General features: G+C 42.7%; 1 protein-coding gene across 11 annotated transcripts in view; it reads right to left on the reverse strand.

Moving 5' to 3' along the window:
• LIMA1 (LIM domain and actin binding 1) overlaps positions 1–16,213 on the reverse strand; it is a 102,687-nt gene that overhangs the window by 12,949 nt on the left and 73,525 nt on the right. For 6 of the 11 annotated variants that reach the window (XM_021090876.1, XM_021090869.1, XM_021090877.1 and 3 more), the window contains 5 exons: positions 14,613–14,697; positions 12,636–12,784; positions 7,664–7,771; positions 2,890–2,974; positions 697–809 (listed from right to left, as the gene is read on the reverse strand). In XM_021090876.1, coding sequence (XP_020946535.1) covers positions 697–809; positions 2,890–2,974; positions 7,664–7,771; positions 12,636–12,784; positions 14,613–14,697 — 540 coding nt within the window. 11 annotated transcript variants of the gene reach the window in all.

The following is a 16,213-nucleotide window of genomic DNA, read 5'->3' on the forward strand; positions in this document are numbered from 1 at the left end:
TGTATATTCTTTAACATCTAATATTATAACCTAGTATTAATGTTACATGCATGCTCATTTTTACAGCAAATGAACTGGCCAACACCCTGCTGGAATCCACACATTCTTCCTTTCTTTTTTATTTTTTTTGACACACCCATAGCATGCAGAAGTTCCCAGGCCAGGGATCGAACCTGTGCCATAGCAATGACAGTGCCGGTTCTTTAACCACTGGGCCACCAGGGAACTCCTACACATTCTTTCTTTAAAAAATGTGCTGACCACCAATCACATTATGTTCAAGTTTCTCAGACCAGGGAGCCACCACTGTCTTCAAGTTAACACTGCACATTCCTATCCAATGGGCTGATGTTAACAGATTTTTCGTACTGCTCACTTTTTAGTTTTTACCCATTCATAGACTTAAGAACTTTGATTTAAGAACAACAAAAAGTCAGATTATTTTCTTTAACTTTGGGTTTTCTTTCATGAACTTTCCAAACTAAGCAATAATAGTGAGCCTCCCCTCTGCTGGCTCAAACACCTAAGCAAAAGCAGCAAGATTTCCAGGGAAAGCGACTGGCCCAAGTGTGCCTTATTTGGCATTTTCATCCCCAGGAAAGCAAAAATGTTTATACTGAACATAATGATACAAGGTGCAAAGGGCTCTACTAGTAAAGCAACATCTAAAGGCACCAAGAGAAATTACCATCATACCTTCACTGCTTTGGGAGGAGAACTTTCAGAAAGGCTGGAGGCTCTGGCAACTGGACTCAGTGGCTTGGGATGCACAGGCTGCTGGACATCACTCTTAACCTGGGATTTACCTGCTGGAGTTACAAAAGGAAGACGGTTTATAGTGTCTCCTGGGAAGTCTCAAAAAAGGTTCCTCCCCAAAGCAAAGGTTAGGCACCTCCACTAACTTCAGGTCCTTTCAACACCAGGAAGAACATTGACTTTTTTGCTGAGGAATATTCTAATGCTAAAAGCTATATGCTCTTAGGTTCTTGCATAAACGAGGGTCTCAACTCAGAGGCTTTCTCACCCTTTGCCACACAGAGCAGGAATCCAGACCATCCTAGATAAGGAAGCTTCTATCCTACAGCATTTGTCATTTTTTAAGGCGGTTTATAGACTTCGAGGGCTTTTTGTTAGTTAGCATTCCCAAGACTTGGGTGTTTCAGCTCAACTTGGGAAAATGGGGGACTGTGAGAGCAGAAATTTGACAGTGCGTGTTCACGCACATTTGTGTGTATTATTTGACACCATCGTTTTGGTCAGTTCTATAGCCAATACCCATGGATGAAGATTATGGGAAAAGGAACCATGAATTTTTTTTCATAATCATTGGCCTGTCACTTGCTCAAGTTAACTTCCTGCCGATATATTCTTGTGTGGAAAACTCAAAAGAGGTACAGAGAAGGCATTCATACGGTTACAAAGGAACCATAAAAGAATTACCTAAAATTTAGAGTTATGTCAACAAAGTACTCAAGAATTTAAGGCTTATTTTTCAAAAAAATGTTTTGCAGACCTAGTAAAAACTCAAAAAATTTCTAGTCCAAGCAAAATGATTGCAAAAGGAATGTTCTTGGATTCAAACAGCAAGAGTTTCTCTCTGAAATTTTAAGACTGGGTTTACCAGAGATCTGTTTAGTTAATACGTCTACTTTTAGCTGAGTTTTCAGTGTCTACTAAACTAAGCTGAGGAGAAGCTAGACATCCATATATTAAAAAATAACAACACACGGAACATCAGAAACAAAAGTGGACATACTAAAAGGAAAAACCAACATTTTTGTCTTTGGGAGGAGTAAGGCTCAAAATACTCCAAAATGAGATGAAAAAGTGATCAAATACAGCACCCCTAGGAGAACCTCTAGAATCTCACTGGAGGGTGCATTATGGTACATATTTAGATAAATTTTTTAAAAAAGATATTTTTAAATGGTTACTCAACCAACTTTTTAATTTATTTTTATTTTTTGGCTGTGCCTGATATGTGGGCCAGGGATCGAACCCAAGCCACAGCAGTGACTCAAGCCACATCAGTAACAACACTGGATCCTTAGCCACTAGGCCATCAGGGAACTCCCTCAAATATCAACATTTTTTTTTTTTTTTTTTTTTTTTTTTACAGTCACACCTATGGCATATGGAAGTTCTGGACCAGGAGTTGAAGTGGAGCTGCAGCTGTGGCCTATGCCACAGCGGAAGCAATACCAGATCTGAGCCACATCTGTGACCTACACCACATCTTGCTACAATGGGAGAGCCTTAACCCACTGAGTGAGGCCAGGGATTGAACCTGTATTCTCACAGAGACAAGGTCAGGTCCTTAACCCCTGAGCCACAATGGGAACTCCCAAATACAATTCTTTTTTTTTTTTTTTTTTTGTCTTTTTGCCTTTTCCAGGGCCGCTCCCGCGGCATATGGAGGTTCCCAGGCTAGGGGTCCAGTTGGAGCTACAGCTACCAGCCTACACCACAGCTCACGGCAACGCCAGATCCTCAACCCATTGAGTGAGGCCACGGATCAAACCTGTAACCTCGTGGTTCCTAGTTGGATTCATTTCTGCTGCACCATGAAGGGAACCCCTAAGAGGAAACTTTAAAATTATAGTTTTTACAGCGTTAACCCTGAAAAGGTGTGGTGCAAAAGACAGGATGTGTTCAATGAGAGATGCATCAAAAATACTGTTTGCCACAAGTTAATATTTCATTAAATTTAACTTGTCCTTGAGCCATGAAGTGTATAAAGAATACTCAAGTATCAGTCCTTAAAACCAAGTGAGAGATTTGATCAGCCACACTGCTGGATTTAATATGTTACACACTCAGCACTGACAGCAATAGAGACACCCCCCCACCACACACAATCAAACAGGGGCAACAGAACAAGGCTCTCACCCTCCAGACCTAAGAATGAAAGCTTACAGGAATCATCTTCAGGCGGGGTGGAACAGGCTGCCAGGCTATTCTCAGATGCAGAAACCTACAAAAAAAAAAGGGGTGGGGGAGATTAAGAATCACATTAAAAATAAAAGAACAAACCGCTGTTAATGCCATAAAAACCTGCTGACTCCAGTCAGTCACTGGCTGCCTGGGGGAAATAACGGGCCCCAGAACAGCTGAGCATTTAAACAAGAGGCAGCAAAATGTCTTTTATGAGGATATTAACATGCTTCTCAATTACAGGGTAACGCGAATAACAGACTGCGTGCAACCACCAAAAGTGTGCATTATCTTCTTTTATAAAAGAGCTTCTAAACCATGTCTTTCTATTAAAAAAAAAAAAGTGAAACCATCTATCAGGGAGGGCAAAGCTCCTCACCATAAACCACAACTTGCATAAGAGTAATTCACTCCAAGGCGAGACAGTCTTCATATATAGGAATTATTCTGTTATTTTCCCAATTCCTTATTTTCCAACCAAGTACATTTTGCTGAAATGCTTACTAGTACAGAAGACCTTCTGATAGCTATAAAACAAATTTATCTAAAACCAATCTTTGGTATCATCTTTCAAGTTAGTTTTCGTTTTTATTTTATTTTTTTATTTTTTGGCTTTTTGCCATTTCTAGGGCTGCTCCCGCAGCATATGGAAATTCCCAGGCTAGGGGTTGAATTGGAGCTGTAGCCGCCAGCCTACACCAGAGCCACAGCAACGTGGGATCGGAGCAATGTCTGCAACCTACACCATTACTCACGGCAACGCTGGATCCTTAACCCACTGAGCAAGGCCAGGGATTGAACCCGCAACCTCATGCTTCCTAGTCGGATTCGTTAACCACTGAGCCATGACGGGAACTCCTAGTTTCCCTTTTTAATCACAGTCTCAAAACAGCAGTGTTTAACAAGATGGAAGATCTTATGTATGGGTAATTATTTTCCCCATGAGCCATCAAATTGAAAGAAAAGAGCTTTCTACTAGCTGTCTCCTTCCTACTGCCCCCTTGACTACCCTCGTATCTTCTCCCACACTCAAAATCGTGAAGGGCCCAAGAGGTGACCCAATGTGTACTCTTCATGGAATAGTCTTTCATTCAGATGGCAGGGATTTTATGGGTGATGCTGAGTATTTACATCAGGATGTCTAATGTACTGAATAAATTTACAACGGAGATTAAGTTGTTGATTGACCACACTTGAATTTCAGCGTAGTCATTTCCCCCCCATTATTCTCTTCTCATTACAGGAGTTCTGACATGGTATAAAACAAACAAGTATAACAACAGTCAACATGTACTGAACGTTTAGGATGTTCCAGGTATTGGAGTGATCACCTTACACGTGTTATTGCTTTTAGGTTTTTTTGTTTGTTTGTTTTTTGTCTTTTTGCCATTTCTTGGGCTGCTCCCACGGCACATGGAGGTTCCCAGGCTAGGGATTGAATCAGAGCTGTAGCTGCCAGCCTACGCCAGAGCCACAGCAACTCGGGATCTGAGCCGAGTCTGCAACCTACACCACAGCTCACGGCAATGCCAGATTCTTAACCCACTGAGCAAGGCCAGGGATCAAACCTGCAACCTCATGGTTCCTAGTCAGATTCGTTAACCACTGCGCCACGACAGGAACTCCGTGTTATTGCATTTAATGATAGGAAATAAACTTTCTGAAAGTTGTGCATGGCCATAAAAAGCTCTTTAATTCTTGCCAAATTAGTAGATGCATCCATTCTAGGATGTCCGTCTTTCACCTCCAATTTAGTCACCTTGAACCTGCAGGGTAAACTCAATGCCAATCATGACATCATTGCACGTGCCCAAACAGATGACTTCACTTCAGGAACAGCCAGGAGACAGCATGTGAGATTTTGCTCAAACATTTCATGAAAGAAAAGCACAAATTCATTCACAAGAGGAGAAAGGGAAGAATAATACCTTGGCAAAATATTCTGTTTCAAGAAAGTTTACCCTGGCATTAATGTCCTTTTGTAACAAGCCCAACTTCAAACAGTTCTTAGGTATTGGTTAACAAAAGCTAGGCAAACAGCCAAAAGGACACGGAGGCTCTGAAAGATTTTATGAATTTTAAGGTAACCAAAGGTTTATGAGCCTACACTACATGCTTGAAGACTATGTACTATCTTTATCTCCTTTCTCCTCCACCTACGCCCCAATTTGTGATTCAGTTGCACTGATGCCCTTTTAGACTATAATTAAAATGTTCTGATCCTCCAGTGCAGCTCAGAGTTCCACTTTCAAGTCAACACAAAGACAATCAAGAAGGAAACATGAAATTAGATATAGGGACAATTCAAGCATGATTTTCCAGGTGATCATTTCTCAAATTACACTCCGACGATAGGTGGGAGGAGTTCAATGCTGGGAATATACTTCTCTTAAATGTCTTTTTTTAAAGTTCATAAGAAAAACTCCAAATACATTTACTTCCTCATCCCTAAGACTTAATCTCTCACTTAAAAAATGGGAAAACCTTGGAGTTCCCACTGTGGCTCAGCAGGTTAAGGACTCAAGGTTATCTCTGTGAGGATGTGTGTTCAATTCCTAGCCTGGCTCAGTGGGTCAAGGATCTGGTGTCGATGTAAGCTGTGGCGTAGGTTGCAGATGCAGCTCAGATCTAGTGTGGCTGTGGCTGTGGTGTAGGCCTCAGCTGCAGCTCTGATTCAACCCCTGGCCCAGGAACTTCCATAGGCTGCAGGTGCAGCTGTAAGAAGGAAAAAAAAAAAAAAGGAAAACCAGGCAGACTAATGAAGAGTACTCACCAGGAATAATGCCTGAGCCCACCGTGGCAAGCATGTATGTAATTTATTTGATGATTTTATTTTTATGAAACTAATTACTGCGAAGTATTTTGTTTTAGCATTTCACATTTGGGATATGCTTTTGTAAAGTGATGCAACTTTCCTTGTTTATTGCTGTATTGTTTGAGTAAATTCAGTAGCTATTAAACGGAGGCATTTTCTGTGTGCCTACCTTGGTCCAAGTGTGTAGTATAATTCATGAGCTCCGGTCGGTATCCTGTCAAGTTGCCTATTTTAACATCTGCTATAATCAAATAAATTTGAGAACTATTGCTCTTAACCCATTTTAATTACCTCCTCACCTTTTTTAGAGTGGCCCCAAGGGTGTCAATATGTATAACAGAAATAATGATTGTACTCCTAAGATTAATCACCGTAATAGATTTGAAAGCTCTTTCTTCTCATCTCACATTTGATTATCATATTGACTGAAAGACCGAAGAGACTGGGTAATGGCTTGGTACAGAAAATAATGTCATGTGACATATATATTGTTACTGACTCCAACTAAGTCATTCGTTAGTGACAAATGCATGAAACCCAATTTACTTAGAATCTTCCTGTGGCTTTCCTCCACTGCAAGACAACAGCCATCCTCTGAAGGGTTTTTCAAGATCCATCCTGGCCCTCTCCCTCCACTTCTCTCTTAGTCACTTAATATGTACTTCATGCCCCAGTCAAGTCATCTTGGCTTGGTTCTCTGGTTCCCAAACCTCTGTTGGGTCTGCCTGGAATACCCTTCTCTTTCTTTACTCAACCTTCCCCTTACTCACTCGGACTATTTCCACACACACATCCGTTAAGACCTGGTTCAGATAGCACTTTCTTGAGGACGTCAGGTTAAGGGTCCTTAGTCTGAGCTTCCAAGGCCGGGCATGGCCCTTTCACGTTGCTTGTTACACTGTTTTACAAGAGCCAACCTGTTACTCATCTCCCTCCTACTCTATTAGCTTCCTTGCAGGTAAGGACCACATGGAATGGTCTGTTCATATTTAGGTTTTTGTTTTTTTTTCTTTTCTTTTCTTTTTAGGTCTGCAGCTGTGGCATATGGAAGTTCCCAGGCTAGGGTCGAATCAGAGCTGCAGCTGCTGCCCTATGCCACGTCTACAACAATGCGGGATCTGAACTGCATCTGCGACCTACACCATAGCTCAAGGCAATGCCAGATCCTTAACCCATGGAGTGAGGCCAGGGATCGAACCTGCATGCTCATGGATACTAGTTGGTTTCATTACCACTGAGCCACAATGGGAACTCCCATATTTAGGGTTTTTTCTTTTTTATTATTGTTATAGTTGATTCACAATATTCTGTCAATTTCTGCTGTACAGCAAAGTGACCCAGTTTTACATATATATATATATATATATATATATATATATATATATACACACATACACACACACACACATGTATATTCTTTTTTTCATGTTATCCTCCATCATGTTCCATCACAAGGGATCAGATATAATTCCCTGGGCTATACAGCAGACTCCCATATTTAGTTTTTAAGCTCAGCATTTCCTGTGCTTAACATAGTGCCTAGCTTTCAACATACTTTGAAATGAAAGAATGAAGTTTTCTTACATAAAATGTGTTACATTAACAATCTACAAATAACTTTGAAGATGATATCGCTATTCAAAACAGATTTTTAAAAATCACTGAAGCTCTACGCCCTCTCAGCGTTTGCTGAGCAAAAGAATTTTCCAATGAAGGTTCAGTATTTGGTCAGCTATAAGTTGCAGAGCTCCCCAACCAAAATTATGTGACCTGCAAAAAAGACAATCTGTCCTGGCAGCTGTGACCAAATTCCCAGACACTCTACAGCCCAGAGTTAGAGTTGTTTCTAATTTTAAGTACCTAATATAGAACACATGTTTCCCTGGCAAATGGACATGAGACTTTTGAACCCACCTTTTCTCCATCCTGATGGGAGATGCAGACCTCAGGACCTGGGGGCACATTCTCCTTTTGCTCCAATTTATGAGTTTTGATTTCACCACCAATGGCTTTTAACTCGTTCTACAAAATAAAAATAGTCTGTGAATTAAAAAAAAAAAAAGTCTCACTCTTTCCTTCATAGCACATCTATTAAAAAAAAATTCTTTTAAGAGGCCTCAGGTCAAATCAACCCCCTAACTCTCACAAGCAAAACCCACTGACTTGTGAAATGACAAAAGCAGCTTTGTGGACACATACCTCAGAGTTAAATATTTATACAACTAGTCTAAAACTGGATGCTCATTAGAATACAGAGACACTGACACACACACACAGACCACCCCCCGCATACAATGTTCTCGTGATTCACTCTTCTAGCAGCAGAGCTTGTGGGAATGCAAAGCTGGTGAGCTTTTATCAGAAAAGACCATTCTGGAGCAGGAGAAAGGAAATGCCAAGTGCCAATAATTAAGAAAATATACTGACCATATCTATTAATGCCCGGCCTGGAAAGAGAGACAGGGATGATGTATACATATAAAAATTGAAATTATACTTAGTAATACCATTAAAAAAACTTCGTGTTGTGAGACTTTCAAAAGCATGGGGTTTTTTTGCATAAAATTCATACATTATAACAAAGACATACCTTATTTGACTTCTCATAACTGAGCTTCAACATAAAAAAAGCATTAATACTGTCAGAAGGAGTAAGCATGATCATGTTTGCCTTGCAAAGAACACTTGGGGCAAAATACGCAAATTAACTAGATCCAAAATCAAAATAGAGGTAGATGAATGTGGATATTTCCTAACTTCAGTCTGCCAGTAATCTAATACCTTTCTTAAATTTTTCAGAGGTCTGGCTTTTTTTTTTTTTTTTTTTTTTTTTTTTTGTCTTTTTGCTATTTCTTTGGGCCGCTCCCGTGGCATATGGAGGTTCCCAGGCTAGGGGTTGAATCAGAGCTGTAGCCACCGGCCTACGCCAGAGCCACAGCAACGCAGGATCCGAGCCTCATCTGCAACCTACACCACAGCTCACGGCAATGCTGGATCGTTAACCCACTGAGCAAGGGCAGGGACCAAACCCGCAACCTCATGGTTCCTAGTCGGATTCGTTAACCACTGAGCCATGATGGGAACTCCTTTTTTTTTTTTCCCCTCTCTTTTTTTTTTAGGGCCACACTTGAGGCATATGGAAGTTCCCAGGCTAGGGGGTCTAATCCGAGCTGCAGCTGCCAGCCTACACCACAGCCACAACACCACCAGGTCCAAACTGCATCTTTGATCTACACCACAGCTCACAGTAACACCTTAACCCACTGAGCGAGGCCAGGGATTGAACCTGAATCCTCATGGGTACTAGCAGGGTTCCTTACTGCTGAGCCACAGTGGGAACACCCTTCCCACCATTTTTTAAAATTTACTTTAAATTAATTTTGGGGGGTCTTTTTTTAGGGCTGCACTTGTGGCATATGGAGGTTCTCAGGCTAGGGGTCGAATCGGAGGTGTAGGTGCCGGCCTACACCACAACCACAGCAATGCCAGACCCGAGCCATGTCTGCAACCTACACCACAGCTCACGTTAACACCAGATCCTTAACCCACTGAGGGAGGCCAGGAATTGAACCTGTATCCTCATGGACACTGGTCAGATTTGTTTCTGCTGAATCAGCCCCGTCCCGCCTTTTTTAAATGGCTGAATACATGGCATATGGATGTTCCTGGGTCAGGGATTGAATCTGAGTGCCAACCTACATATGGCACCAGATCCTTTTAACCCACTGGGTTGGGCTGGGAATTGCACCCACACCTCCACAGCAACTTAAGCCGCTGTAGTCAGATTCTTTTTTTTTTGGCCTTTTCACCTTTTTGTAGGACCTCTCCGGTGGCATATGGAGGTTCCCAGGCTGAGGGTCTAATCAGAGCTGTAGCTGCCAGCCTACACCAGAGCCACAGCAACTCGGGATCTGAGCCGTGTCTGAGAACTACACCACAGCTCATGGCAATGCCGGATCCTTAATCCAGTGAGCGAGGCCAGGGATCAAACCCGAAACCTTATGGTTCCTAGTCGGATCCGCAAACCACTGAGCCATGACAGGAACTCCTGTAGTCAGGTTCTTAATCCACTGTGCCACAGCAGGAACTCCACTACCTTTCTGTTCTTTGTGACTTTTTTAGGCATGGGGAGAAAACAAGCAATTTGTGGCCACAGGGCCAATGAAGGGAATGAGTGTGAGTGACCAATTCAGGTGTGGAACTGCAGAGGAAGGCGCACAGTTCTGGAGGTGCATCTAAAGGAAGAGCGGGCAGCCAGCACCACAGAACACAACCGTCCAAGAGCCCAGCAACTCCCCCCGGATCCCCATCTCAAAGCCCAGCCTCCAGAATCACCGCCAGAGAGTGTGAGCCTTCTTACAACCATGCTCTGTAAGGGACCTGAGAAATTCTTTGGGGATGAGATAAAATGTGCTTTTTACAAGAATTCCTAAAGACTTTTCAACTCTTAAAATTTACAGAGCAGGAGAAGCACAATGCAGAAACTCTCCTGAGTTAAAAAACAAAGTCACTGAACAGGTTTTTCCACTCAGGGAGTCACCTGGTCGGACTGTTTATAGCAGGAGAGCGCTGAGCAGCAGCAAAGTCCTGGAACCAGAGGGAATTCAGCTCCACAGATCAACTGTTTGCTGTATCTCTGGACCTGCCTTTGAAGAGAAGTCTACACTCACTTATTTTTCACACTCCTAGTGAATAACAAGCCTGTAATGTTCCATTGTGCTACTGATTTACACACATTATCTCTTAAATCTACCGTGAAAAATCAAGATGAGATATTCATTGCCCAGAGAGACTTAGTCCACCAAGAACTACTACTAGAGAATGCACACTTCGTAATGTGGCAGGGGAGAAGGCTCAGCTCCTGGAATACACATTGTGATTTTTTTTTTTTTTTGGTCTTTTTTTTGTCTTTTCAGGGCCACACCCAAGGCATACGGAGGTGTCCAGGCTAGGGGTCTAATCGGAACTGTAGCCGCCAGCCTACACCACAGCTCATGGCAACGCCAGATCCTTAACCCACTGAGCGAGGCCAGGCATCAAACCCACAACCTCATGGTTCCTAGTCAGACTCGTTTCCGCTGCGCCATGACGGGAACTCCCACATTGTGATGTCTAATAGGCATTTGTTTCAGTCTGCTTGGGAACAAGTAAAAGCCAATACTATCTTTCCAATTTTGTTTAAAAAAATAGGACATCAAGAAATTGATAACTTGTCATTTGAAATCTTAGAAGGAACACATTTTTGAAAGCTATATATATGTCTACATGTGCTTATATGCATGTGTACTTTATGAAGAAATGGTATTAAAAGATAACTTCAGGGAGTTCCCGTTGTGGCTTAGTGGTAACGAACCCAACTAGTATCCATGAGGATGTGAGTTCGATATCTGGACTCGCTCAGTGGGTTAAGGATCCAGAGTTGCCGTGAGCTTCAGTGTAGGTTGAAAACATGGCTCGTATCTGGCATTGCTCTGGCTGTGGTGCAGGCTGGCAGCTGCAGCTTCGAATCAACCCCTAGCCTGGGAACCTCCATATGCCTGCAGGTGCAGCCCTAAAAATAAATAAATAAATAAATAAATTGTAACGTCAAATAAGCAGTTCTGTAGTGTCATCCTGCCAGTTAAGCCTAAGAAAGTATAAAATGGAAAGACCCGGAGTTCCCGTCATGGCACAGTGGTTAACGAATCCGACTAGGAACCATGAGGTTGCGGGTTCGGTCCCTGCCCTTGCTCAGTGGGTTAAGGATCCGGCGTTGCCGTGAGCTGTGGTGTAGGTTGCAGACGAGGCTCGGATCCCGCGTTGCTGTGGCTCTGGCATAGGCCAGCGGCTACAGCTCCGATTGGACCCCTAGCCTGGGAACCTCCATACGCCGCGGGAGTGGCCCAAGAAATAGCAAAAAGACAAAAAAAATAAATAAATAAAATGGAAAGACCCTCCATTCTACGGTGAAGACTACATTTTGGGCCTTACTGAGTAGGTCATATTCCTGTCATTTCTCCCCCCTTTTCCTACCTACTATTCTATTTCTTCAGAAAACTATTACATCATAAGGAGTAAAGATTAAGTAGACCATATGTTACATGATTTCATTCACATGAAATGTCCAGAACAGGAAAATCCTTGGAGACAGAAAGTAGATTACGGGCTGCCAAGAGATGAGGGGGTGGGGAATTGAGAGTCACTGCACAGGTATGGGTTTCTTTTTGTTTGCTGCTACTTGGAGAGAATAATGAGACTGGGAAAAGTTCTGGAATTAGACAATGGTGATGATTGCACAACCTCATGAATATACTAAAACTCCCTGAATTTCCTATTTTAAAATGGTGATTTTATGTCAGGTGAATCATATATTGATAAAAAATTACAAAAAACCCCACTGTACCTCATATTAATGTTGAATATATTCAATAATTCCTCTCCAGTATTCTCCTTTCCTTCCCTCAAAACCAGAAATAAGTTGTTCAGTTAAAATGAATGAAACACCCCTTTTTTTGTGGGGGGGCCTCACTGTGGCCTGCAGATGTTCCCGGGTCTGGGATCAAACTCACACCACAGCAGTGACAATGACGGTTCCTTAACACTAGGCTACCAGGGACCTCCTAAAACACTACTCTTTAACAACAAGATTAAGGAGAAGAGACAGGAAAATTGTCAGTGACATTACTGGATAGTCACATCACGAAAAAACCCAAGTGGGATAGGAATGAGGCCTAGGAAAGCAAAGTCATGATTGGATTACAAACGAAGCTAGGGTAGGATTTATGTGAAGAGAGAATGGCTAGGGACCAGGAAGGAGCCAGGTCAGGGTCTGGGAGACATTTCTAGTTCCTGTGCTCAGTGACCATTTGTTTGATGAGTAAACGAATGAATGACTCTGAACACATACTGTATAGTTGGTTGAACTGCTTTGTTTGGACACAGCTGCCTGATACTTGGCCATTCGATCCTTTATGGAGGTGTCTGACAGGCGAGGGAACTCCAGATTTCTCCTACTCTCGCTTTTCTCCGTGTTGAATGCCGAAGATGACAACTGACCTGCAAGCATGCAAATGATGTGATTTATTACAAGATAAAATGTAATGCGATAAAATGCAATTTGAATGATTTCAAGATTCTAAATTGTGGGCTATTGTGATCTAATATAATTAACTTCTATTAAGAATATAAAGAAGGAGGAGTTCCCATCGTGGCTCAGTGGTTAACGCATCCAACTAGGAACCATGAGGTTGCGGGTTTGATCCCTGGCCTTCCTCAGTGGGTTAAGGATCCGGAGTTGCCGTGAGCTGTGGTGTAGATTGCAGATGAGGCTCGGATCCTGTTTTGCTGTGGCTCTGGTGTAGGCTGGCAAATATAGCTCCGATTCGACCCCTAGCCTGGGAACCTCCATATGCCGCGGGAAGCAGCCCTAGAAAAGGAAAAAAGACAAAAAAAAAAAAAAAAAGAGAGAGAGAGAGAATATAAAGAAGGAAACCAGGACTACAACTGTCATTTATAAGGTGACATTTGCTCACCTTCCCAACATTAAAACGAGAACCCTTACCATAATTGTTACAGATTTTAAAAATTTGGCTTATTTAACATGTGAAAAAAAATTGGCTTATTTAACGTGTGATAAAATTGCAAAGCCATTTTATTTTATTTGCTTTTTAGGACTGCACCCATAGCATATGGAAGCTCCCAAGTTAGGGGTTGAATCAGAGCTACCGCTGCTGGCCTATACCACAGCAACGCAGGCTCCAAGCTGCGTCTGAGACCTATATCATAGCTCAGAGCAATGCCGGTCCCTGACCCACCAAGCGAGGCCAGGGATCGAATCTGCATCCTCATGGATAATAGTCGTATTTGTTTCCGCCTAACCACAATAGGAACTCCCGCAAAGCCATTTTAATTTGCATTTCTTTGATTTCTAGAAGGCTAATTTTCCTATATTAATTTTTTTTTTTCACGGCCACACCTGCAGTATATGGAAGTTCCTGGGCTAGGGTTTGAATGGGAGCTGCAGCTGCCGGCCTACGCCACAGCCACAGCAAAGCCAGATTCAAGCCACATCTGTGCCCTATATTGCAGCTTGCAGCAAGGCTGGATCTTTAACCCACTGAGTGAGGTCAGGGATTGAACCCACATCCTCACAGATACTATGTCAGGTTCTTAACCCACTGAGCCATAACGGGAACCCCTGATTTTATTTTTTCTTTTGTGAAGTGCCTGTATATGCTTCAAAACAGACTAATTCCACTCTCAAAGCATAATGTTAATGTCAGTAATCAGGAAAACCAACAATGATACTGCCCATCCATGGGATCCCTCAAGTTCTAGATGACCATGGGACCACAACTGTCAGGAGTACTTCCCTGCTAACCCCACAAAGGCCCCCTTTGGTTAACACAGGTTACCACTGACAAGGGTGGATTAAAAATACGGAGAAGCTACTTGGAGAGAACAATGAAATTTGGGAATGGCTTGTATCTAACTGCTTTCCTTTTAATTTGTACCACTCTTTTTTTTTTTTTTTTTTCTTCCCTCTGTTTTTCAGGACCACACTTGCAGCATATGGAGGTTCCCAGGCTAAGGGTCCAACTGGAGCTGTAGCCTCTGGCCTCCGCCACAGCCACAGCAACGCCATATCTGAGCCACATCTGCAACCCACACCAGCTCACAGCAACGCCAGATCCTTAACCCACTGAGCGAGGCCAGGGAATTGAACCTTTGTCCTCATGGATGCTAGTCAGATTCGTTAACCACTGAGCCACAATGGGAACTCCTGTACCATTCTTATTTAAAAGCATCGGCTTTGAGGTCAAAAGGCATTGCTATTAATGAGTACTTCCTAGAGAACTTCCCACACAAAGAACTCTCTGCTTACCTGGGCCTATTTCCAAGTCATCCAGAGAATAGCTGTTTTCAGAGATCTTCCTCCCACCTGTGCTTCGGCTTTGGGCCCGAAGAATCTGTTCAGGGAAACAAAACCCAGCAATCAGCTTTGCAGCTAGGGTGGGAAATCTTTCTTTTTTTTTTTTTAGTATTTTGTCCTTTTAGGGCCGCACCCGTGGCAGATGGAGGTTCCAAGGCTAGGGGTCTAGTCGGAGCTACAGCTGCCGGCCTACGCCAGAGCCACAGCAACGCCAGATCCAAGGTGTGTCTGCGAACTACACCACAGCTCACAGTAACGCTGGATCCTTAACCCACTGAACAAGGCCAGGGATCGAACCCACAACCTCATGGTTCCTAGTCAAATTCGTTTCCGCTGCACCACAGCGGAAACTCCTAGGGTGGGAAATCTTGATGCAATGTTCAAAAAGGAAGACTGCAAATCTCCTTTAAAAAATAAAATCCAGAGAAGATTATACTTTATATTAGTTTTTATATACCATAGAATGTGTTTTTAGTATTGCAACTATCAAGTACTACATAATTCACAGATGCCCAGGGGAAAATCAGTAACTCTATATGGGTAATGCTTTCTGCAAAGGAGGACTGCCTGACCACTGTAACCAGAAAGCCTTGGAATTTAACAGTCATTAGAGAGGAATCCTCATGTCTCAGATGAAAATGACAGGTCTCTCCAAAGTGCCAAGTCCTGAAGGGAGCATCTGCTGTTGGCCTTCTCTGTGCCCTTTTATCCCTCTTTTGCTGCCCTGGGTTGTGTCTCCATCACCTTTTCCCTGGACTACTGCCTACCTTTCTAATTGGTTCTTCTACCTTCCAGTCAAGTTTCTATGATGCTGCCATTATCCCAAGTAAAACGAAATAATTATCCCCAAATATAAATCTATGTTACTCTCTTGTCCAAAATTCCTAATTCCTCCTTGAATTAAATGTAAAGTGCTTGGTATGTCACAGACCAATTCTACATCTGGTCCCTTCCTGCCCTCTCTGGGTACTCTCTTCCTCATCCCTTACCCTTCAGGAAAAGCAAACTGCTGAGAGGTCTGGGATACTGTAAATGAGTTCCCTCCACCTGGATTACACGTTCATCCTTCATGCCTGTGCTCTGGAGGCTCAGAAGCAAAGCAACATTCTCTCTGCGACTGCCCTACCTCTCTTGCATAAATCCAAGTAGTCCTTCCTTTGTTCCCAAGGACCTGGTCAGACTTCTATTACAATGCTTATCAAACTGCAAATTCTTGTGCATCCCTATACTGGGACTGGAAGCTTACTGAGGGCAGAGGCTATGAAGGTTTTGGGGTTTTTTAAATAGAAAAATGGGAAAGTATACTTTGTTGATTAAAGTATTCTTGTGATTCCTGTAAATTACTACATTTACATTTCTCAAATATAGGGTGGATCTCTAATGAAAGATCCAAATTACAATTTAAAAAAAATTTTTAAACTTATTTTTCTTTTGTTGGCCGCCCTGCAGCATGTGGAGTTCCCAGGCCAGGGATCAGATCCGAGCTGCAGTCGTTGTCTACTCTGCAAGTGCAGCAACACTAGATCCTTAACCCACTGTGCCAGACTGGGGAT

Source organism: Sus scrofa, chromosome 5 (genome assembly GCF_000003025.6).
Source record: "Sus scrofa isolate TJ Tabasco breed Duroc chromosome 5, Sscrofa11.1, whole genome shotgun sequence".
NCBI classification, from domain to species: Eukaryota; Metazoa; Chordata; class Mammalia; order Artiodactyla; family Suidae; genus Sus; species Sus scrofa.